This window comes from Notolepis coatsorum (genome assembly GCF_963971535.1).
Source record: "Notolepis coatsorum genome assembly, chromosome: 14".
NCBI classification, from domain to species: Eukaryota; Metazoa; Chordata; class Actinopteri; order Aulopiformes; family Paralepididae; genus Notolepis; species Notolepis coatsorum.
The window spans coordinates 92,098,135-92,123,359 of record NC_140178.1 but is presented as its reverse complement, the minus strand read 5'-3'; the positions used below and the strand labels follow the sequence as shown (position 1 = coordinate 92,123,359).

The 25,225-nt window shown below is 49.6% G+C and overlaps 1 protein-coding gene across 1 annotated transcript in view; it reads right to left on the bottom strand.

Annotated features, from left to right (window-relative positions):
• Positions 1-25,225, bottom strand: part of LOC311240163 (cytoplasmic dynein 1 heavy chain 1) — a gene marked incomplete at both ends in the record, with an annotated part of 161,618 nt that overhangs the window by 84,904 nt on the left and 51,489 nt on the right. Inside the window, 9 exons of the mRNA XM_084328703.1 lie at positions 4,974-5,103; positions 5,424-5,587; positions 15,319-15,484; positions 17,370-17,491; positions 19,256-19,462; positions 20,201-20,434; positions 22,332-22,472; positions 23,821-24,051; positions 24,848-25,072. Of these exons, the coding sequence (XP_084184829.1) occupies positions 4,974-5,103; positions 5,424-5,587; positions 15,319-15,484; positions 17,370-17,491; positions 19,256-19,462; positions 20,201-20,434; positions 22,332-22,472; positions 23,821-24,051; positions 24,848-25,072 (1,620 nt within the window). The remainder of the gene's footprint in view (positions 1-4,973; positions 5,104-5,423; positions 5,588-15,318; positions 15,485-17,369; positions 17,492-19,255; positions 19,463-20,200; positions 20,435-22,331; positions 22,473-23,820; positions 24,052-24,847; positions 25,073-25,225) is intronic.

The following is a 25,225-nucleotide window of genomic DNA, read 5'->3' as shown; positions in this document are numbered from 1 at the left end:
CCAAAGAGGCAGAACGACTGTTGCTTAGAACAAGGGGTGCCCTATATGAGAGTGGGGACAAGGCGGGTCGACTTCTGGCCCAACAGCTGAAGAGCAGATCAGCCTCACAACTAATACCACAGATTCGCGATAGTTCAGATTCACTAACAACGGATCCTAAACAAATTAATGACGCATTTGTGTCATTCTACTCACAGCTCTACACATCTGAAACAAGCTAATCACAGCGGGACACATAAAGAAAATTGACATTAAAGAGGCCGATCAGACGACCGAATCATGGTACGTGCCGCACCACAAAGTCCACCACAACGGCAAGGATCGTATTGTGTTCAACTGCAGCTACCAGATCGGATCACAAAATCTGAATAAAGAGCTCTTGCCCGGCCCAACACTCGGCCCCTCTCTACTAGGCGTGTTACTACGTTTCCGCCAAGACAAGGTGGCCATCAGCGGCGACATCAAAGGGATGTTCCTGCAGGTGAGACTAGTGGAGGAGGACAAGCCCCTGCTGCGGTTCCTATGGAGAGAGAGGATCGGGGATGAGCAACCAGCCATCTATCAATGGGAAGTCCTCCCTTTCGGAACCACATGCAGCCCATGCTGTGCTACGTTTGCACTGCAAAAACACGTCGCAGAGGACCCAGCAGCTGATGAAGAGGTCCGACAAAGTGTAGGAAATAGTTTCTACGTGGACAACTGTCTGCAAAGCGTCTCGACGCCAGAAGAAGCCGAGGCCCTTCTACTCAAGCTCCGCGCCTCCCTGATCAAAGGCGGCTTTGATCTCAGGCAGTGGGCCAGCAGCGACCCGCAAGTATTGCGCAGCCTCTCCCCCGAGGACAAGGCAGCAAGCAGCGAGACCTGGATGGCGACCATCCCAGGAGAAGCCCAAGAAATGACATTAGGACTAGTCTGGCGCTTCAAAACAGACTCGCTCCATTATAAACACACACCCCTGACCAAGGAGCAGGGAAGGTCGACTGCACTACCGACCACCAGACGGAGTGTATACAGAACACTCGCCAGACAATATGACCCGTTGGGATGTATTCTACCTTACACCACCAGGGCAAAGATGATTGTAAGAGCGTTATGGGACAAGGACCAGGGCTGGGACGACCCCATACCCGAACACCTTGCATCCACATGGAGAGAGTGGGAGACGGAACTCAGCTCACTCCCAGGTGTCAACATGCGCCGCGGCTGCTTCCCACCCACAGTGAGGCCGGAGACGTGCCAGATGGACCTGCACGTCTTCAGCGACGCCTCCGAAGTAGCCTACGGTTCGGTGGCCTACTTGCGTGCCCGAGAGGAGGGAGGAGAAATACATACTGCTTTCATCCTGGCTCGCTCAAGAATAGCCCCACGAAAGCAACAATCTATCCCGCGTCTAGAGCTCTGCGCAGCCCTAGCAGGAGCGCAACTCGCCACGTTAATCCAACGTGAACTCACCATTCCGGTGCAAAGAACAATCTTGTGGTCAGACTCCACGACAGTACTCACATGGATCCGGTCTGATTCGTGCAGATACAAGGTCTTCGTGGGAGTCAGAGTCACAGAGATTCAAGATTTAACAGAAGTAGCAAGCTGGAGGTATGTGGACACAAAACACAACCCAGCTGACGTCATCACCCGGGGAATGTCCCTGGATGACCTCACCCGTCACAACCTATACAGTGACGGGCCAGAGTTCCTCAAGCTCCCGGAAGAAGAGTGGCCTACACCCACCCCACGGGAAGCGAGTAAAGAGGAGGCCGAAAACAAGAAATCTATGTTCTGTGGATTGAACACACTCGTCTCCACAGACCCCGACATAGACGATTGCCTCACCCTAGAGAGTGCGCAGCTAAAGACATTCCTGTGGCACCACCCAGAGGTTCAGCTCACTACTGACATTACTGCAGCTGACTACGAAGAAGCAGAACTTCTTCTACTACAACGAGCCCAGAGAGATTCGTTCCCCGATGAGCTAGACTGTCTACAGGGAGCAAAGCCCGTCCCATCAGACAGCAGACTGCTCCACCTAGCCCCCGAGAGCGACGCCCATGGTCTCATCAGAGTGGGTGGTCGTCTGCGGAGAGCTCCAGACTTACCGGATGACGTCAAGTACCCGATAGTCTTAAACAGCCGACACAAGGTCACAGAGCTGATCATAAAGAAATACGACGAGGATGTGCATCACGCCGGGGCAGAGAGAGTCTTCGCGGAGATCAGACGTCGTTATTGGATACTGCAAGGGAGAGAAGCAGTGCGGCGCTTCCAGCGAACCTGTCTAGACTGTCGTAAGTGGCGAGCGCAGCCCAGTATACCCCGGATGGCTGACCTACCTCCCTGTCGCCTCCGACTCGGCGACAAGCCTTTTCACTCCACCGGTATGGACTGTTTCGGCCCGCTGTATATAAAGAAAGGAAGAGGAACCGAGAAGCGGTGGGGTATTGTATTCAAATGCATGACCACCCCGAGCGATGCATATAGAACTCCTTCCAACCATGAGCACAGACTCATTCCTTATGGCCTTCCGAAGATTCACATCGTGGAAAGGCAAACCGTCTATATTATTGTCTGATCACGGGACAAACTTCAAAGGCGGAGAAAGAGAGCTGAGAGAGAGCTTCCAAGCTATGGGCCCAGAACTTAAGACCCACCTCGCTCCATCCCAGATTGACTTCCAGTTTAATCCCCCGAACGCACCTCACTTCGGTGGAACTTGGGAACGAGAAGTACGTTCAATAAAGACAGCCCTGTACGCCGTGCTTGGGGCCCAGACCGTGGCGGAAGAAGTCCTAATGACAGTCCTCACGGAGATCGAGGGAGTATTGAACTCAAAGCCCCTCGGTTACATCTCAAGTGATGTAGCAGATGTCGACCCAGTCACCCCCAACACACTCTTGATGGGGCGGCTGGACCCATCGCGCTACCACAGACAATGTACAGGCCTGAAGAAGCGAACGGCCGAAGAATGTGGAGGTACAGTCAAGTATTGGCTGACAAGTTTTGGAACAGCTTCCTACTCCACTATCTACCGTCTCTACAGACCCGCCAGAAATGGGTGAAAGAGAGAGACAATTTGACAGAAGGAACAGTCGTCATGATTATCGACCAGTCACTACCCCGAGCTATGTGGCCGGCTGGCCGCGTAAGCAAAGTGATCACCGGTGCCGACGGAAAGGTCCGAGCAGCCGAAGTGCTCGTCCAAGGACGGATCTACACCCGACCCGTGGCGAGGCTAATAGAACTGCCAAGGCTCCCCGATACTATCGATGACGACCATGACCCCATGACTTTGTGAACTGCCCGACCCCTCACAACAGACAGTAGTGGACAGTGCGGTTAATCTGTCTCTGCTTAGCTAATTAGGTGGGACTAATTAGGAGGCGGCTGTTACAAAGGATCAGATTAAACCGAATATATATATTTATTGATTGATATATATTGCATAGTATTTGTATATCGTTTGATATCCCTTGTATATTCCTTGTACATATACACGGAATATCCCTTTAGCCTATTACAGACCATAATATTTCATTCTCCTATTGGACAGCGGTCCACAGGCGCCGGGGCCGTGCCTCCAGAGTCAGGTTCAAGGCCACCGTCAAGACATGTCTGTACATGCCCGGCCTTGCCCAGGGATACGAGACAGAAATGAGGTTGGCACTAGATTGTTCGCTGTGCATATAAATATGGCGCAGGTGAATACAGAAGTAGAGTTACCCAATAAGTTGAAGCCTCACCCACGATACTCCGTGCGGTGAAGTATGGCCTGTTTGGCCCCAAAATAGAGCATTGAGACCGCGTGCGAATTAATAACTGAATTGTCAGAGTTTGGCGCTATACCGTCGAGTGCGACATATTTCTATTAAGTCAGTAATAGTCTATTTGTGTATAGTGTATCGTGCGGCTAAAGTTCTACAGTGACCAGCATCACCAACGCTTCCTCGTATCAGCTAGAGTGCTTATCCAGGCTGGGCTGCTTTCATGGCGCTTTCACCCGAGGAGACCTAGACGAGAACCGTGTGGACATGTACACTGGATTAATCTACCCGACGACTACATAGCCCTTTGCGGCTGGATTATATTTGTTTTGGTCCTGTGATTTATGGAGCGGAGAATCGCCGACGCCTACACGTGTTGGATTTACCCTGTGAGGAGACCAGTCGAGTCTGCGCCTCAGAGAGCCTGAGGCCGGCTAGCTTTCTTCACTGTGGAGCTACAGTCTACGGAGAACAGCTGTATTCGTCTGTGGATCAAGAGGCTATTGCACCGTCTCCTGTACTTGGAGTCTCCTTAGTCATCGTTGACCAGACTCTCTACTACCGACAGATCCTCTACCCCTGCTGGCTTACAACCGGGGGGACCCTTCCAGTATCTCCCGCTATATATTACTAGTGTACCATAGATATAATTCCCTAAGATTCAGGTTGTATAATTACCTCCTGCGTAACCAGAGAATGGACATTCAGTATTGATTTGCCTACGCACATTCCTTTGCCTTATAAGCGCATCCAAAGTAAAATACAGAGAAGTATATTATGTACCTTTTGCTGCAATAAATACTTGATTACACCTTTGTGTGGAACCGATTCATTGTGGGAAGTGTTCATCATATTTATATATCATGTACTGTATGGCCAGTAATTAAAGTACATAAAGCGGTAGTGGTTTAATGATACCATACTTATCAATACAGTCAGGGAATTGTACCCCTCAGTTACATACACTGTAGCACTCAACACTTTGATGAACATTGTTACTCAGCTGATAGAGTTGTGCCCTTCCTGCTGACTTGTCGTACAAAACTTGTAAGTCGCTTTGGATAATAATGTCAGCTAAATGACAAAATGTAAATGTAAAATGTAGATCAATAAAATGACAGTACGTTTAATTTAGCATGCACATTAGATCCAGCTAAATCCCTCTTGTCTAATAACAACAGCTACAGCAGGATATATTATAGCAGCGTGGCAGTAGACCTTGGAGAGCCAGTTGCTGTAGAGGATGGGTCTGTTGAGAGCCTTGTCCTTGTCGATGTTGGGGAAGTGTTTGAGAGCCACCATGTTGATGTTCTCATCCGTCCATCGTCGCTCCTCATTCTCCACCAGTCTGGAGGGGGGAGGGGCGGGGGGGGGGGGGGGGGGGGGGCGAAGAACAACAGCATGAAGACACGTTGTTCATACGTTGTTATTTAAATATCATAGGGTTGTGGTTCGGTTCTTGTGGCCCATTTGTGAATTTCCCTGATATTCCATCATATCTCCCAGAGAATTTATGAGATTTACTGACTTTTCCAGTCTAGAATACACCTCTCAGAAATGCCATAATATTGCAGAAACATATTGGGAACAATGACATTGAAATTTCAACCAGAACAGGCTGGTGTTTGAATGGGGAACGTCTCCCTCTATAGCCTGCCACCCACCCACCTGTCCTGGAAGAGTCGCAGAGCCTCGTGGGCCCAGATGCGGATGAGTCCCTCCACAGGCAGCGTCTCCAGGGGCCGCAGGGCCTCGAAGATGCCCCTCACCCAGCGGGTCATCTCCCTGGGGGAGTAGATGTAGTGCGGCTGGGTGTCCTGGGTGAACCGCTCCTGAGGGGAGAGCAGAGGGAGATGGTGACATATTATATACGGATAAAACAGTATTGTATTCTTTACTGGCTTCTATGCTCTCTAAAGTCAGCTTTAAGATCATCTTGATCATTGGCTCTCAAACCTTTTCATGTCAAGAGCCCTTAGATTGATTAGGCAGTGGACCCCCATTTGATTGATTGATAGATATAGATAGATAGATAGATAGATAGATAGATAGATAGATAGATAGATAGATAGATAGATAGATAGATAGATAGATAGATAGATAGATAGATAGATAGATAGATAGATAGATAGATAGATAGATAGATAGATAGATAGATAGATAGACAGACAGATAGACAGACAGACAGACAGACAGACAGACAGACAGACAGACAGACAGACAGACAGACAGACAGACAGACAGACAGACAGACAGACAGACAGACAGACAGACAGAACGACAGAGACAGATATACAGATATATATATATATTAGTGCTGTCAATCGATACAAATATTTAACTAGATTAATGGCATGATTGTCCATAGTTAACTTGCGATTAATCGCAAATTAATCGTATTTTTTTTCTACCTTAAACAGATCTTTTTCAAGTTCCAAGTTTTAATACTCTTATCAACATGCGAGTAAAAAATAATAATAAAAATCTTTTCTTAACACTTTGATTGCCACACAGTATGCCCATCATTATACCCAGTCTGCCACCGCTGTAAGCCTATGGAGATGTTTACCTTCTTTGCAGGGCTATAACTTTTTAAATATTATAGCTATATTGACATTACTATGGCCCATTCAACATCGGGTATCTATCGTTCCGGATGTAGGAACGTTATATTTTTTCATTCATGCATTGTTGTGTTAATACCGTCGAGAATATAAGTATGTTTTTAAGCGTTTCTGCTGTAATTCCAAAAACACAAGTTATAGGCCCTGAAGCATATGATAGATTGGCGTTTCTTTCCTATACACGCTATATAATTATTTTTAAATGTATATGATCGGTATACATTATGCTTCATCATGCGTGAAGGAAAGGGGGGGGGGGGGGGTCGTTTATAATTCCTTGATCGTCAGTAACGGCTTTATTTAGTATGGGTTGATATGTTGACCAGATGGATTGCAAACAAAGTAATGGACAATCAAGCTGAAAATAACGTTATATTCCTCGCTGATGAGACTGGAGGAAAAATATTCCAATTATTTGACTTCGATCTGCTAGATCCATTTCCCGTTTGTATGATGCAATAAACGCCGAAATCATATAGATTATTGCGTTTCGAAAGCGATCCGATGCACTCGATTGTGTCTCTTGAACCACGTAACAAGATAGTACTGCCGGAGGGATTTCCTCGATGCACCACCGCCACTTCCGGTTTGGTGTGGAGTGTAACTCGCCTGATCATCCACCAGGCGGCGGTATTGAGGCGTTGCAATATCAGACAGGGTGCCGCTGCAGTCCCGGAGGGAGGCTGGATGAATTATGAATGGCATGGCAAAAAAAATTAATATTGATCCCAACAACGAATTACCACGTTGTTGGCGTTCAACGCATAGCGGGCAATAACGAATTACAACGTTGTTGGCGACCAATGTGTTAAAAGTTAATCGTGAGTTAAAAAAAATAGTGGTGTAACTGAGGGGTACAATTCCCTGACTGTATTGTTAGATATGATACTTACTACCACTACCTCTTGTACTTTAGACTCTGGCCACCCAGTACTAGGCATAAATAATTATGGTAAACACTCCCACGTAGATGAAACGATCCAACACAAATGTACCAAGTCGAAAGTCTGCGTTTAATAATAATTAATACATAGCAAAAGGTATGTAGAGCAATCACTTAATTACATTTATGATTTGAAATAGGATGCACTTTTATGGCAAATGAGTATTCGTTGGTATATCAATAGAGAACGTCCAATCTCTGGTGGCGCAGGCGGTAAATATACAACCTGGAATATTTAAGGAATAATAGCAATGATACTTTAATGATTATAGAACTGGATACACTAGGGGGGAATTCCGGTCGCTTGTAAGACAACTGGAGAAGGGGGGGGGGGGGTAGAGTCTGGCTGTATCCGTCTGGCCGAGGGTATCCTGGGAGAACCCACGGTTGTGCGGCTCGGTGCCTCAGCGATCCTCGATCCACAGATGAAAGCAGTTGGACTCTCTGTGGGCCGGCTTCCTCCGGTCCACGATGGAGAGACGTGAAGCGACCTCGTCGTGTAGAGCGTCTCCTCACCTGTCGTCCTCTCCGGGGGGGGGGGTTTCCAACACACGGCAGTGTTGGTCTTTATCCATAGAATAATCACTGTATACAAAGCATAATCCGTGCCTGGGAAGGCGGGCTGTCGTCGGTAGAATAATCCGGTATGCAGGTCCACTCGCTCGTCGGCTCTGGGGCTCCTCGGGTGCAGCCTCACATGGGGTCGGCCACCCTGGATAAGCAGCCAGTTCTACCCGAAACGATGGGGGTGCTGACTACGATAGTATTCTCACCGCACGAAGCACTACATATGAATAGACTATTATTAGCTTAATAGACTACGTCCAACTCGACGATATAGTGCCAAATATGACTATTCAAATATTAATATACACGATGTCTCAATACCGATGGTAGGCCGAACTTGGCCTTACTCCCACACGTGGCGTCGCGGGGAGGCTTTACGTCTGTCACTCTATTGGAGGGTAAGAAACTGGACTAAAAGGAAGTCCTACTTTAGTAGCGCAGTATATATACGCACTATGAACAAATAGTACCATTAGTGGTGCGGTAGCCAGATTCCTACGCGGAACTAGGACTTGTTCGTACATGTTGAGCGGTACGTTTGAACTGGGTCTGGGGGGTATGGCAGCCTGGCACCAAGGTCTCGACCAATAGTAGAATGGAGACTATTATGGGATGTTCAGTAGGCTAGAATGGATATTCAATGCATATTGTACAAGGAATATACAAGGGATATCAGGGAATATTAGAGAATATACAAATACAATTAAATATATATATATAAATAAATATATATATTCGGTTTAATCTGGCCCTTCACAACAGCCACCCCCTGATTGGTCCCAGACCTAATCAGTTAAGCAGAGACAGATTAATCGCGTTGTCTATTTACACATAAGGGTTTGCTGTAGGGGTCAGTCAACTTCACAAAGTCATAGGGTTATAGGGTCATGGTCATCATCGATTGTGTCTGGGAGTCGGGGCAGTTCTATGAGCCTCGCCACGGGACGGGTGTAAGTGCGACCCTGGACAAGCACTTCAGCTGCTCGGACCTTGCCGTCGGCACCGGTGATCACTTTGCTTACGCGGCCGGCCGGCCACATAGCTCTGGGCAGTGATTGATCAATAATCATGACGACTGTTCCTTCTGTCAAATTGTCTCTCTCCTTTACCCACTTCTGGCGGGTCTGTAGAGACGGTAGGTAGTGCAGTAGGAATGTCCTTTGTTGTGCACTCTCTATGGTAGTGCAATCATCTATGTTGGGGTCTGCGGAGATAACAGTGCTCAATCCACAGAACATAGGTTTCTTATTCTCAGCCTCCTCTTGACTTGCTTCCCTCGGGATAGGCGTGGGCCACTCTCCTTCCGGGAGCTTTAGGAATGCTGGGCCGTCACTGTAGACATTGCGACGGGTGAGGTCATCTAGGGGCATTCCCCGGGTGATGACGTCAGCTGGGTTCTGTTTTGTATCAACGTAGCGCCACTCTGTTTCTCCGGTTAACTCTTCGGTTAAGTCTTGAATCTCGGTGACTCTGACTCCCACGAAGACTTTGTACTTGCATGAGTCCGATTTGATCCAGGCGAGTACTGTCGTGGAATCTGACCACAGGATTGTTCTAGACACCGGTATGGTGAGCTCACGTTGGATGAGCGTGGCTAGGTGCGCTCCGGCTAGGGCTGCGCAGAGCTCTAGACGTGGGATAGATTGTTGCTTGCGTGGGGCTATTCTCGAGCGGGCGAGGACAAATGCTGTGTAGATCTCTCCCCCCTCTTCTTGGGCCCGCAAGTAGGCTACTGATCCGTATGCGACCTCTGAGGCGTCACTGAAGACGTGTAAGTCCATTTTACATGTCTCTGGCCTCACCGTGGGTGGGAAGTAGCTTCGGCGCATATTAACGCCTGGGAGTGAGTGGAGCTCCATCTCCCACTCTCTCCAGGTGGATGCAAGGTGTGCGGGAATGGGGTCGTCCCAGCCCTGGTCCTTGTCCCACAATGCTCGTACAATCATTTTTGCCCTGGTGGTGTACGGTAGAATACATCCTAGCGGGTCATATTGTCGGGCGAGTGTTGTGTACACACTCCGTCTGGTGGTCGGCGCCGCCGCCGGCCTTCCCTGCTCCGTAGTCAGGGGCTTGTGTCTGTAGTGAAGCGAATCTGTTTTGAATCGCCACACCAATCCCAGGGTCATCTCCTGGGCTTCTCCCGGGATTGTAGCCATCCAGGTCTCGCTGCTGGCTGCCTTGTCCTCGGAGGAGAGGCTGCGCAGTACTTGCGGATCGCTGCTGGCCCACTGCCTGAGATCAAAGCCGCCTTTGATCAATGAGGCGCGGAGTTTAATCAGGAGAGCCTCGGCTTCTTCCTGGGTTGAAAGGCTTTGTAGACAGTTGTCTACGTAGAAGCTGTTCTTTACGCTGTGTCGGACCTCTTCGTCCGCTGCTGGGTCCTCTGCTACATGTTTCTGTAGTGCAAATGTAGCACAGCAGGGGCTGCACGTCGTTCCGAAGGGGAGGACTTCCCATTGGTAGATGGCTGGGTGCTCATCTCCTGGCTTCTCTCTCCATAGGAACCGTAACAGGGGCTTGTCCTCCTCTACTAATCTCACCTGCAGGAACATTCCTTTAATGTCCCCGCTGATGGCCACCTTTTCCTGGCGGAAGCGGAGTAGAACGCCGAGTAGGGAGGGGCCGAGTGTGGGACCGGGCAGTAACTCTTTATTCAGATTTTGGGATCCGATCTGGTAGCTGCAGTTAAATACTATGCGGTCTTTACCGTTGTGATGGACCTTGTGGTGAGGCACGTACCACGATTCAGTGGTCTGGTCAGCCTCTTTAATGTCCATCTTTGTGACGTGTCCCGCTGTGATGAGCTTCTCAATCTCGGCGCGGTATACACTCTCTTGGGCGGGGTTCTTGGCTAAGCGCCGCTCCGTGTTCAGCAGGTACCGTTCGGTGGCGTCTGTCTTGGCGTGGAAAGTAGGCATTCCTTCTCGCCGCAGGAGTGGCGTGGCGTATCTCAACACGCCGTTGACCGGGACTCTCTTGGTCCCTGTCTCGAGGAGGTGAATGGCGTAAATGTCATCTTTAGAGCGAATGTCTTTCTTTCCGTTCTTAAAGGGCATTTGTTCCAAGGTCCATAGCCGCTCTACGTGTTGCAGGAGTGCGGTTTCTCCCTCTGTGACTCGGGAGTGGAGACATCTAGTGGCTGTACTTCGGTTGAGAGATTTGGCGAGCGGGCCTTGGAGAGTCCATCCCAAACGGGTCTCGACTGCTGCAGGACAGCCTCGGGGTCCGGTATGAACCCGGTCTATCGGGACAATGAGGTCTGCATGGTCGGAGCCTATCAACAGGGTCGGCATAGCATTGTCTATGAGCGGGATCGGTAACTTGCGCAGATGTGCATATTTCTCCATCAGCTTGGCGACGGGGTATGTGTACCGCGACAGTCCTATTTCTTGGCTGGTGAAAGCGTCTGCAATCTGGTACCGTCGCTCAGGCTGGCCGCTTGCTGCGATAGAGAATGAGACATTCTCGCCCTTTATCGTCTTCAAATCTCGTCTTATTGTCCGAATTGTCATTTGGGTTTCGCTTCCCCGCAGCCCTAGCTGGGCCGCAGCGGAGGCGAGCAGAAGGGTCTTCTCTGACCCGTCATCGAGGACGGCGTAAGTGTCCAGGACTTTATTCTGGTAGCTTAGTGTCACACGCACTACTTTTAGGAGTACTCGGGCTCCACTGCTGCTGGCGGGATCGATGTACATGACGCTCGCTTTGCTGCTGGATGGTGCGGGTGAAGGGCGCCGTCTGTTACTGTCGTGAAGTATGTCCAGATGGGCTCCATCGCACTTGGTGCACCTTTTCTTTAAGCGGCATTCGGCTGCCATGTGTGAGCGCGCACAGCGAAAACAGCGCTTGTTGGACTTTATCCATTGACTTGCTTCCTCCGCGTTCAGCTTGGGGAAGGAGTCACATTGCGCTAGCCAGTGTTCTTTCTCACAGTAGGGGCACACTATCTTCCACTTCTCCGTTCTGGAGGGGGTACTGTGGCTCCTGCTGCTCGGTACTGACTCCGATTGGTGCATCACAGTCACCGATCTTCTTCCATCATTTAGTCGTCTGGTTCCTTCTCTGGAGCCAGGGGTGCTCCGTCCGAATGTATCTAGCCGTAGGCTGCTGACTTCTCTCGCCAGGAAGTCTGCTAGATCGAGGAGGTTCGGTTCGGGTCCATTCGGGTCTCGGTGGTCTCTCTGCCGCCTAAAACGCTCCTGTCGAGCGGGCGGCAGCTTCTCCAAGATCCTTTCCACATTTGAGTTGGCGTAAAGTTCATGCCTCCCTTTCTCTCTCTGCGCTCCCAACATCCCTACCAGGGACTGCACTCTGATGGACAGGTCGTCCAGTGCTCGATTGTCTATTGCTGGGGGTAAGCGGTCGATGTGTCGGATCTCCTGGATCACGTAATCCCATATGCGCCCATACCTCTGGTCCAATGCTACCAGCGCTGCTGTGTATGGGGTGGTGGAAGTCGCGTAGGCGAGCGCTATATTATGTGCGCGGGGTACCTTTAAGTGCTTCAGTAGGATGGCGTATTTATGGCGTTCATCCAATACATCCACCAACATGGTCTCCAGACACATGCGGAGTTCTGTATACTGGGCCCGGTTCTCTTGGGTGAAGTCGGGTACCATAGGCGTGCCAATGTATGACGCTGACTGTGGATACATCGGCGAGCGTTGGGGGAGAGGCCTCCTAGGCGAGTCTCCTCCCGCTCCTTGGTATGGGCTGGTACCGGCAGTGTACCATGGCCCGCTTGTCCAGGTGCTGTTCCTCGGTGCGGGTCGTGCGTCGTGCTCACCCGTGTATAGAGTCGGGGGTCTGTAGCGCAGCTCCGCGGGAGTATAGCCTGGGCTGTACCGGACCTCCTGGTCCGGTAGAGTACTGTGCTGTCGTCGGGCGCGGTTCTCCTCCTCTTCCTCTTCGTCTTCAGTTAGGTCATCCAGTGCTTGTAGTCTCTGGTTTAGCCTCTCCACAGGATATGCTGCTCCTTCCCGGTTGCTAGGTCTCGCTTGGACCGGTGGGGGGAGGTGGTCTGTGGGGGGTATAGACCTCGTCTGTTGGTCAAGTTCAGGGTTGTTTACTCGGCTAGGGGATGCCGCCCTGGAGGTGTCCTGGAGCCTCTGGCGGAGGGAGAGGGTGTTGTCCGTCTGATCAGCTGTTCTATTAGTTGCGCTTGCTGTCTGTCGCGCTCTGCGTCCCGTAGAGCACCAGCAGCTGCTCGCTGGCTGTCTGCTCGGTCCCGGGCCACATCCTCTTCCATCTGAATGCGTCTTATTTCTAGACGTATATGCTCTTCTTCGCTCCGCTGCTGGATCTGCAGTCGGTCGCGTTCAGCAGCGGCGTTCAGGCTGATGAGGAAGGCCTGCTGTAGGGTCCTCTCTGCCTCGCTGGGAGAAGGCGGTTGTATAGGGGAGCCTTCCCTCGGGGTACTCCTTGCGGAGCCTTGGAGCTCTATCTCCACGGTGCTCTCCCCGTCTTCTTCCGTGCCGAGTTCTCTCTCGGTAGCGTTGTATTCCTCCCGGGACTCATCGGGGACTACTTCTTCAGTACTGGCGGGGTGTGAAGTCATGTCTGGTTCCCACTGGTCCCCACCGTGAGCTTGGTCAGTTACATTAGAACCCGTAGGGGCCTCTATGGTCGGGGTAGTCTGGGCGTTGGGGTTAGACATACCTTTACTTTCTAGTTTTACCGCGTTTACTGTTAGTAGAAGACTAGGTTGTTGACTGACAGCGTAAGCCTCTAAGTACTGAGGGAGCCGTCGTTCGCGCTGCGGGCGTTGGTTAGGAGGATCGTTTCGTGGAGTGTTCATCATAGGCCATTTCAATATTAATAACACTATATTAATATTACACTAATTACCATCCGGCTCGAAGGACCAATTGTAACTGAGGGGTACAATTCCCTGACTGTATTGTTAGATATGATACTTACTACCACTACCTCTTGTACTTTAGACTCTGGCCACCCAGTACTAGGCATAAATAATTATGGTAAACACTCCCACGTAGATGAAACGATCCAACACAAATGTACCAAGTCGAAAGTCTGCGTTTAATAATAATTAATACATAGCAAAAGGTATGTAGAGCAATCACTTAATTACATTTATGATTTGAAATAGGATGCACTTTTATGGCAAATGAGTATTCGTTGGTATATCAATAGAGAACGTCCAATCTCTGGTGGCGCAGGCGGTAAATATACAACCTGGAATATTTAAGGAATAATAGCAATGATACTTTAATGATTATAGAACTGGATACACTAGGGGGGAATTCCGGTCGCTTGTAAGACAACTGGAGAAGGGGGGGGGGGGTAGAGTCTGGCTGTATCCGTCTGGCCGAGGGTATCCTGGGAGAACCCACGGTTGTGCGGCTCGGTGCCTCAGCGATCCTCGATCCACAGATGAAAGCAGTTGGACTCTCTGTGGGCCGGCTTCCTCCGGTCCACGATGGAGAGACGTGAAGCGACCTCGTCGTGTAGAGCGTCTCCTCACCTGTCGTCCTCTCCGGGGGGGGGGTTTCCAACACACGGCAGTGTTGGTCTTTATCCATAGAATAATCACTGTATACAAAGCATAATCCGTGCCTGGGAAGGCGGGCTGTCGTCGGTAGAATAATCCGGTATGCAGGTCCACTCGCTCGTCGGCTCTGGGGCTCCTCGGGTGCAGCCTCACATGGGGTCGGCCACCCTGGATAAGCAGCCAGTTCTACCCGAAACGATGGGGGTACTGACTACGATAGTATTCTCACCGCACGAAGCACTACATATGAATAGACTATTATTAGCTTAATAGACTACGTCCAACTCGACGATATAGTGCCAAATATGACTATTCAAATATTAATATACACGATGTCTCAATACCGATGGTAGGCCGAACTTGGCCTTACTCCCACACGTGGCGTCGCGGGGAGGCTTTACGTCTGTCACTCTATTGGAGGGTAAGAAACTGGACTAAAAGGAAGTCCTACTTTAGTAGCGCAGTATATATACGCACTATGAACAAATAGTACCATTAGTGGTGCGGTAGCCAGATTCCTACGCGGAACTAGGACTTGTTCGTACATGTTGAGCGGTACGTTTGAACTGGGTCTGGGGGGTATGGCAGCCTGGCACCAAGGTCTCGACCAATAGTAGAATGGAGACTATTATGGGATGTTCAGTAGGCTAGAATGGATATTCAATGCATATTGTACAAGGAATATACAAGGGATATCAGGGAATATTAGAGAATATACAAATACAATTAAATATATATATATAAATAAATATATATATTCGGTTTAATCTGGCCCTTCACAACAAGTGGCGTTAATAGAATCGGGCGATAACGCGTTAATACCGTGTTAACTTTGACAGCCTTAATATATATATATATATATATATATATATATATATATATATATAGATGAACCCAGACAGTGTGACGCGTATCTCCTACCTGAGACATGGTGTAGAACTCCACCATGGCGGCAGTGAGGGGCTCTGCATAGGTGCGCAGGGTGGGGATGAGGCGCAGCATGGCGCGGTTGAAGGTCCCGTAGATCTGGGTGAGAGAGGCGGGGCCCGGGTAGTCCACATACACCACTGGGACGTGACGCAGGAACCTGGAGCACATGGTTCAACATAGAGAGTTAGTCCACGTACACCACTGGGACGTGACGCAGGAACCTGGAGCACATGGTTCAACATAGAGAGTTAGTCCACGTACACCACTGGGACATGACGCAGGAACCTGGAGCACATGGTTCAACATAGAGAGTTAGTCCACGTACACCACTGGGACGTGACGCGGGAACCTGGATGGTTCAACATAGAGAGTTAGTCCACGTACACCACTGGGACGTGACGCAGGAACCTGGAGCACATGGTTCAACATAGAGAGTTAGTCCACGTACACCACTGGGACGTGACGCGGGAACCTGGATGGTTCAACATAGAGAGTTAGTCCACGTACACCACTGGGACGTGACGCAGGAACCTGGAGCACATGGTTCAACATAGAGAGTTAGTCCACATACACCACTGGGACGTGACGCAGGAACCTGGAGCACATGGTTCAACATAGAGAGTTAGTCCACATACACCACTGGGACGTGACGCAGGAACCTGGAGCACATGGTTCAACATAGAGAGTTAGTCCACGTACACCACTGGGACGTGACGCAGGAACCTGGATGGTTCAACATAGAGAGTTAGTCCACGTACACCACTGGGACGTGACGCAGGAACCTGGATGGTTCAACATAGAGAGTTAGTCCACGTACACCACTGGGACGTGACGCAGGAACCTGGAGCACATGGTTCAACATAGAGAGTTAGTCCACGTACACCACTGGGACATGACGCAGGAACCTGGAGCACATGGTTCAACATAGAGAGTTAGTTATTGTTGAAATATAACAAGGTAGCCTAGCTCAGTGCTCAACCTGGATGATATATGGCTCAACATAGAGAGTCTACCTGTGTGTGGGGGAGGACATTAAGGGCTTGTGTCCATAGTGGACGTTTTTTTCAAGGCGGACCGCTTTGAAAAAAGAAAAAAAAAGCTCAGAGCGTTTTCCTGGGTCTCGCGACTGCCGCGGCTCCGCCCCTTCCTCGATGTTGATTACCTTGATGAGCGCGCTCCTTTCCAAAAGTTTAACTAGTTTCAACTTTATGCGCTGAGAGCGCTCCGCCCCAAAAACGCTGCCGCCGAGAGCTCATAAACGCGAGGCGCGGGGCTGGGAAAAGGAGCGCGCCTGTCGCGTCTCCAGCATAGAAATGAATGACAGGAAGGAGCTGACAACTCATAAAACGTCCGCTATGGACACAAGCCCTAAGGCTGTGTACCTGTGTGTGATGGAGGACAGTAAGGCTGTGTACCTGTGTGTGATGGAGGACATTAAGGCTGTGTATCTGTGTGTGATGGAGGACAGTAAGGCTGTGTACCTGTGTGTGATGGAGGACATTAAGGCTGTGTATCTGTGTGTGATGGAGGACAGTAAGGCTGTGTACCTGTGTGTGATGGAGGACATTAAGGCTGTGTACCTGTGTGTGATGGAGGACATTAAGGCTGTGTACCTGTGTGTGATGGAGGACATTAAGGCTGTGTACCTGTGTGTGATGGAGGACATTAAGGCTGTGTACCTGTGTGTGATGGAGGACAGTAAGGCTGTGTACCTGTGTGTGATGGAGGACAGTAAGGCTGTGTACCTGTGTGTGATGGAGGACATTAAGGCTGTGTACCTGTGTGTGATGGAGGACATTAAGGCTGTGTACCTGTGTGTGATGGAGGACAGTAAGGCTGTGTACCTGTGTGTGATGGAGGACATTAAGGCTGTGTACCTGTGTGTGATGGAGGACATTAAGGATGTGTACCTGTGTGTGATGGAGGACAGTAAGGCTGTGTACCTGTGTGTGAGGGAGGACAGTAAGGCTGTGTACCTGTGTGTGGGGGAGGACAGTAAGGCTGTGTACCTGTGTGTGGGGGAGGACAGTAAGGCTGTGTACCTGTGTGTGAGGGGCTTCCTTCCGGGGTCCGTGGGAGGATTACAGGCTCCTACAAACTGGATCCTCTCCAGCTTGACCCAGGTCTGGTCTGAGGTCCGGTAGAAACCTCCGTGCTCCACCATCTACACACATAGCAACGGCTTTAGGCAGTAATACATCAAGAGTGGCTTCATAAACATCTAGTTGTGAATGTGTGAGTGAGTGAGTGAGTGAGTGAGTGAGTGAGTGAGTGAGTGAGTGAGTGAGTGAGTGAGTGAGTGAGTGAGTGAGTGAGTGAGTGAGTGAGTGAGTGAGTGAGTGAGTGAATGAGTGAGTGAGTGAGTGAGTGAGTGAGTGAGTGAGTGAGTGAGTGAGTGAGTGAGTGAGTGAGTGAGTGAGTGAGTGTGTGTGTACGTGTGAGTGTGTGCGCATGCATTTGCACGTACATGGATGTGTGTGTTTATCTATGTGTGTGTAATGTATTGATTGATTGATTGAAAAGTTTATTAACAGATTGCAGAATGGGTACAGTACAGTACAGCTCAATACATACAATTGTTAAGAGGATGCAGACCTGAGAAAGACTTTCGTCTTGTTTCCATCAGGGTCCCCCATTTTCAATTCATCATATGACACACACGACATACAGATAGACAGTACTGCTACATCTATACATTTATGACATACCAGATTTTCAAATACAGTACTGTTTGTGATACTAAAAAAATCCAGAAAAAGAGTGTATATACATTTGACATAGAAACTGTGCATTGGGGGAGGTTGGGTAGGTGGGGTGGGGCTGTACATTGGAGGTGGTGGGGGGGGGTTGGGTAAGGGGGGGGACACTGTACATATACTGACATACATTTGACATAGAAACTGTACATTGGAGGAGGTTGGGTAGGTGGGGTGGGGTTGGGTGGGGCTGTACATTGGAATACTGACAAAGCCATGCTTGGTCTTTATTGTACAACTGGGTTAGGACATTTGTAGGGGCCAGTTTTGAATTGCAGTCTCCCGTAGGTGTTCTTTGAGAGTGTTTTTGAAGGTGGGTAGTGATTCACATTCCTTTACAGCTTTGGGTAGGGCGTTCCACATTGTTGTGGCATAATTGCGAAACGTGTTTAGTCCCTTGTTTGAGCCGAATCTGGGTTTTACATGATTTGTGGAGCTCCCTCTGGTGTTGTGATCGTGGTATTCACTGACCTTTGGGAAGTATTTTGACATGTACATGGGTACCTTGGTCGTGTAGTGTATCTTGTAGACCAGGCCCATTGCAAGTTGCTGTACTCTGTCGTCTACTCTAAGCCATCCTAGGTTGGCAAAGTGTGCAGGGGTGAGGTGGGTTCTAGGAGTCAGGTCAAGCAGTAGTCTGACTAGTTTGTTTTGAGATGTTTGTAATTTGGTTTTTAGTGCCTTTGAGGTGCTTTGGTACCATGAGGTGCAAGCATAGTCGTAGTACCCTTGAATGAGTGCTCCTGCCAGAGTCTTCAGGGTATTCTTGTTTACCAGGGAGGAGATCCTGTACAAGAATCGAGTTTGTTTGACTTTTTTTATTACATTGCATGCCATTTTGTCACAGGAAAGATTAGCCTCTAGGATGGAACCCAGGTAGGGAATTTCATCTTTCCTTGTGACAATATTGTCACCCACTGTAACTGAGAAGCCGTCGGTCTTGCTGAGTTTGTTATTTGAACCGAAGAGAATGGACTCTGTTTTGCCCATGTGTAATGATAGTTTGTTATCAGCGAGCCATATGCAGATTTTGCCTAGTTCCGAGCTGAGGGTTTTTTCAACCTGTAACTTGTTCTTGTCAGAGACCATGCATGTGCACGTCTGTGTGCGTGTGTGTATACATGTGTATGTGTGTGTGTGCATGTGTATTTAACGTGCGCTCCCACACACACCTGTCTGAGGAAGGAGATGACCCTCTGCGTGCCGTACTTGTCCATGTCCGGCAGGTTGATCTCGTCACAGAACAGCACCAGCCACTTGCCCAGCTGCACGGGGGCCAGCACCACGCCGTTGGGGGTGCGCCGGTACTCGCAGTAGTGGTCGAAGGTCTTCAGCAGCAGCTCCGGGGTGGTGGCGCTGGAGAAGTTCAGACCCACCACCTGCCAGAGAGAGAGAGCAGAGTGTCATCTCATCTCCATCCAGGTAGGATGCTTGTTGTTTCACACGACGTCGTCTCAGAAACCCTCTGTGCAGAAACACTCCCATTGGACTGGACTGCATCTATTAGCTCTTAAATAATTAAATATTGATAATTGATTTAATTTAAATCATTAAATATACCCAAACTGGGGTTGAACAAGACATGTCTATCTTTCCTCTGTATCTGCATATTGGGTTCAATACCCAGAGACGTAACACCTATATTTATTGTTTCTCCTCTATTACCCTGGCCATACCTGTACCCCCCCTCCCCCTTCCCCCATGCTGCTATGATGCCTGAATTTCCCCAATGGGATCAATAAAGGAATATCTTATCTCATCTCATCTTAAATAGGAGTGAATGTCTCCCGCCATGTGGTCCGGCCCCGCCTCCATGTCTGGCAGGGCTCGCAGGGCGCTGAACTCACCTCCATGTCGGGCAGGGCGCTGAACTCACCTCCATGTCGGGCAGGGCGCTGAACTCACCTCCATGTCGGGCAGGGCGCTGAACTCACCTCCATGTCGGGCAGGGCGCTGAACTCACCTCCATGTCGGGCAGGGCGCTGAACTCACCTCCATGTCGGGCAGGGCGCTGAACTCACCTCCATGTCGGGCAGGGCGCTGAACTCACCTCCATGTCGGGCAGGGCTCGCAGGGCGCTGAACTCACCTCCATGTCGGGCAGGGCGCTGAACTCACCTCCATGTCGGGCAGGGCTCGCAGGGCGCTGAACAGGGTCATGGTTTTGCCGGAGCCGGGAGGTCCACACAGCACCAGGGGCTTGTGCTCCGCCAGCCAGGTGTAGAGCAGGGCCTCGTGGCGCACCGTGTCCAGGGTGGGGACCACCACGTCGGGGGACGCCACCTTGTGAGTCTCCACCTCGATCTGGGGCACCTTGGCCTGCCAGGACTGCCACTCGCCTGAGATGCACACCTGGGGAGGAGGAGGAGGAGGAGGAGGAGGAGGAGGAGGAGGAGGAAGAAGAAGGACATTTTGTAAATTTTTCTTCCTGTCATTATTTTTATTTTTTTTCACTTTTTCTCCCATTTTCTATTTTTCTCCCATCCCAATTTCGTATCATCCAATTCAACCCTCCCCTGTCTCGAACGCTGTTTCTTGCCTCCCACAAGCCGGCTGCAATGTGGACTAAGTCATACATAGCACGAGTCCCCTCCGATACTCGAGGTAACAGCAGTCGCATCTTTTCACCTGCACAGCGCGATCTTTCAGCGTCAGGGGTCTGCGCTTTGGAGGGGCGCCGCCCCCATCGCTTCCTGATTCTACTGCGCAGGCGCACCAACCGACCTGTAGGAGTCGCTGTCCACAACGCCTGATCCCCACCCATCTGCCAATGTGTATTAGTACGGACGACCAGCTAAACTGAAAGCAATGTGGAGAGCTGGGCTCGAACAGGCGAACCCAGCGTTCCCAGTATTCGTGGTGAGCGCCTTGCCCACTGCACCACGTAGCCGCCCTCTTCCTGTCATTATTTGTAGTTTCTTTACTTTATTTTCTCTAAACCTGAAGCCGCATGGCATAAGTGCCTACTTCAGTGTCTATCTGTAGACCAGCTTGTATGTATTATGAATGCATGTTCCTTGTGTGTGTTTGGGGAGGGGTATTTTTCTTTTTATATTGATGTAATCTCAGTATAATTTAGCTTCTTGGTGAATGCCACATACAAGCCCCTAGAGGGTTTTTAGGCAATTCTCCTTCACATCTCTTTGTGGATTATATTGTATTATTTATATGTAATTGTTTTTATGTGTGTAAATGAAAAGAAAGAAAGAAAGAAAGAAAGAAAGAAAGAAAGAAAGAAAGAAAGAAAGAAAGAAAGAAAGAAAGAAAGAAAGAAAGAAAGAAAGAAAGAAAGAAAGAAAGAAAGAAAGAAAGAAAGAAAGAAAGAAAGAAAGAAAGAAAGAAAGAAAGAAAGAAAGAAAGAAAGAGGAGGATGAGGACATCTTCATCCACCAGCAACACAAACATTCCCACAGATAACGGTTGTTGAAACGAATGACTATAGATCTACTGTAGGGAATCACTATAGAAACTGTAGTGTTTCTATGGTAAAACCACAGGAGTACTATAGTGATCCACCTTCATTTTTATGATATTCTTCTACAGAAATACTATGGTGAATCACCATAGTATCACATAGTATCACTATGGGATGCATCAATATTCACATTTTGTACATACTGAAGCAATGTTAGCCCACAATCATGTGCTGCGTCATTGTCACACACAAAAGAAACACACACTCACACACACACTCACGCACGCACGCACGCACGCACACACACACACACACACACACACACACACACACACACACACACACACACACACACACACACACACACACACACACACACACACACACACACACACACACACACACACACACACACACACACACACACACACACACACACACACACACACACACACACACACACACAGGCAGCTAGACAGATAAATAATCATCAGTTGTTCACATTGATCAGCTTTGCTCATCGGACTGATGCGATCAATACAAAAATCACTATCACCAGCTGATATATGTTTATAGATATATATATGAAAATAATCACTGTCATCAACCAATACCCATATGGTCAAAGATATGTTGTGCATGCCTAATAGTGTGTACAAAAACCCCCACAAAAATACTAAATAACAAATTATAGTAGTAGTATTTCTGTGGTAAATCTGTGTACGAAAAAAGAAAACTACTACTAAAGGACATTACTTACTTCTAGGAGCCTCTAGGAACATAACATGACATTTTCTTTTCAGAGCGTCAACGTGAATTTGAGTGCCTCTGTACCTCGTAGTCGATGATGGGCACGTTGGGAGCAGCGGGGAGGGGCACGGTGGTGATGCGCCGGATGTACTCGCCAAGCTCCGCCCTCATCTTCAGCCGTCCGTCACCGGAGAAGGACCAGAGCACGGCGTAGATCAGATACCTCTGTCAAGACAACAGCACGAGTCCGTATTTTTATAATGCCTTATTTAAACATTTAGGTGACGAATAAAAGAGGACTGTGTCGTGAAGTCGATTCATTTGAATGCCGTCGGGAGACGTCTGAAGCGCGGCGCGTAAAAAAAGACACTCGCCTGACATATCGTCATGTAACTCGAGAACCGAGCCACGGATTTGGTCGAGTGAGGTGGCGTTCGAATGGCAACAAATAGATCTTTCGAACGGCAATTTATATGTTCAGCAAAAGATGCCGCTAGACGCTCGCAAAGTGCCGCTGGACTTTCGTGCGTTCCGTGCACAGGCACGTCGGGACGTATACATACAGGAGGTCAGGGTGGTTTACCTGCATGTATCTCTCCAGCTGTTCGAGGGGCATGGAGGAGGTCAGGGTGGTTTACCTGCATGTATCTCTCCAGCTGTTCGAGGGGCATGGAGGAGGTCGGGGTGGTTTACCTGCATGTATCTCTCCAGCTGTTCGAGGGGCATGGAGGAGGTCGGGGTGGTTTACCTGCATGTATCTCTCCAGCTGTTCGAGGGGCATGGAGGAGGTCAGGGTGGTTTACCTGCATGTATCTCTCCAGCTGTTCGAGGGGCATGGAGGAGGTCAGGGTGGTTTACCTGCATGTATCTCTCCAGCTGTTCGAGGGGCATGGAGGAGGTCAGGGTGGTTTACCTGCATGTATCTCTCCAGCTGTTCGAGGGGCATGGAGGAGGTCAGGGTGGTTTACCTGCATGTATCTCTCCAGCTGTTCGAGGGGCATGGAGGAGGTCAGGGTGGTTTACCTGCATGTATCTCTCCAGCTGTTCGAGGGGCATGGAGGCGGTCGGGGTGGTTTACCTGCATGTATCTCTCCAGCTGTTCGAGGGGCATGGAGGAGGTCAGGGTGGTTTACCTGCATGTATCTCTCCAGCTGTTCGAGGGGCATGGAGGAGGTCAGGGTGGTTTACCTGCATGTATCTCTCCAGCTGTTCGAGGGGCATGGAGGAGGTCAGGGTGGTTTACCTGCATGTATCTCTCCAGCTGTTCGAGGGGCATGGAGGAGGTCGGGGTGGTTTACCTGCATGTATCTCTCCAGCTGTTCGAGGGGCATGGAGGAGGTCAGGGTGGTTTACCTGCATGTATCTCTCCAGCTGTTCGAGGGGCATGGAGGAGGTCGGGGTGGTTTACCTGCATGTATCTCTCCAGCTGTTCGAGGGGCATGGAGGAGGTCAGGGTGGTTTACCTGCATGTATCTCTCCAGCTGTTCGAGGGGCATGGAGGAGGTCGGGGTGGTTTACCTGCATGTATCTCTCCAGCTGTTCGAGGGGCATGGAGGAGGTCAGGGTGGTTTACCTGCATGTATCTCTCCAGCTGTTCGAGGGGCATGGGGAAGTCGTGGTGGTTGTTGTTGTAGAGAGCCACGTTGCGACAGGCCTGGTGCAGCATGGAGAACAGGGAGCCCATGCATCGTAGCCGCGTGAAGTCCATGATGTGCTCCATCTTGGAGGCGTGTTCCAGGGCCTTGATCACCAGCCCTGTGGAGGTGAAGTAGGGCTGCAAGACGGTCGCCGTGTCCCGCTGGATCTGGTGGAGGAGGAGGAGGACACAATGCTGTTGTTATAATATAGGGCCGATGGAGGAGTAGGAAGTAAAAAGCTGTATAAAAACAGGTACCACCTGCTGGCCTGGGATTAAACCGCTGCATTGATTTATGGATTGGATCCCACCAGCATTATGCACGGCCCTTTCACTTTTAAAAACGAATGATCCCACTTTTTCAGATCCCGATACTAATACTGACACCTGGGCTTTGGCGAATACCGAGTACAGATCCATTACCGTACTTTTCGGACTATAAGCCGCGACTTTTTCCCCCATTTTTCGACCCTGCGGCTTATATAACGGTGCGGCTTATATGTGAATCGACGTGACCAAACCCCAAAATGTTAAAATCTAAATATTGCTTTTTTGACTGCATTGAAATGTTATTTATCTGTTCCCTTATTTGCTAAACTTAATATAACTTGTAAATGAGTTAATTCTTGTTATTTGTCCAACAGTATTGTGTCCCAATGCTAATTACATATGGTAATTAAACATTAAAACACCTGCGGCTTATAGTCCAGTGCGGCTTATATATGTACACATCATTAAATTTAGCTGCTGCGGCTTATAGTCCGGTGCGGCTTATAGTGCGAAAAGTACGGTACTTTTAATGAACAGTATAGACTTGGACCGTAATGTTGGGGTCATTGGACACAAATTATTGATTGAAAATGTAATTATTGATTATCCTTCTGTCAGCCAAGGATGATAATGAAACGTGGACGTGGACACAGATAACCACCTGAACGTCACACCGGGAGCAGCGACAACCCACCTGCAGCATGGGCGACGCCACCTCATCCTCGTCCTCGATGCCCTTCCTCATGCGCTGAGCCTCGTCTTCGCCCTCGTCCAGCGGGATGCTGCGGAGGCGCGCCAGGAAGTTGTTGAAGACCATGTCGGTGCTGAGGACGTCCTCGCTGAACCACACCATGCCGCAGCGCGACACGGTGGCCAGGGTGGCGTACTTCAGGTCCTGCACCTCGAACATGATGCGCACCTGGAGGACGAGACGCCAGAGTTGAACCCTTCCACTGCCACACTACAGAAGGTTAACCCTTTCACAACCACACTACTACAGAAGGTTAACCCTTTCACTACCACACGACAAAGGGTTAACCCTTTCACAACCACACGACAAAGGGTTAACCCT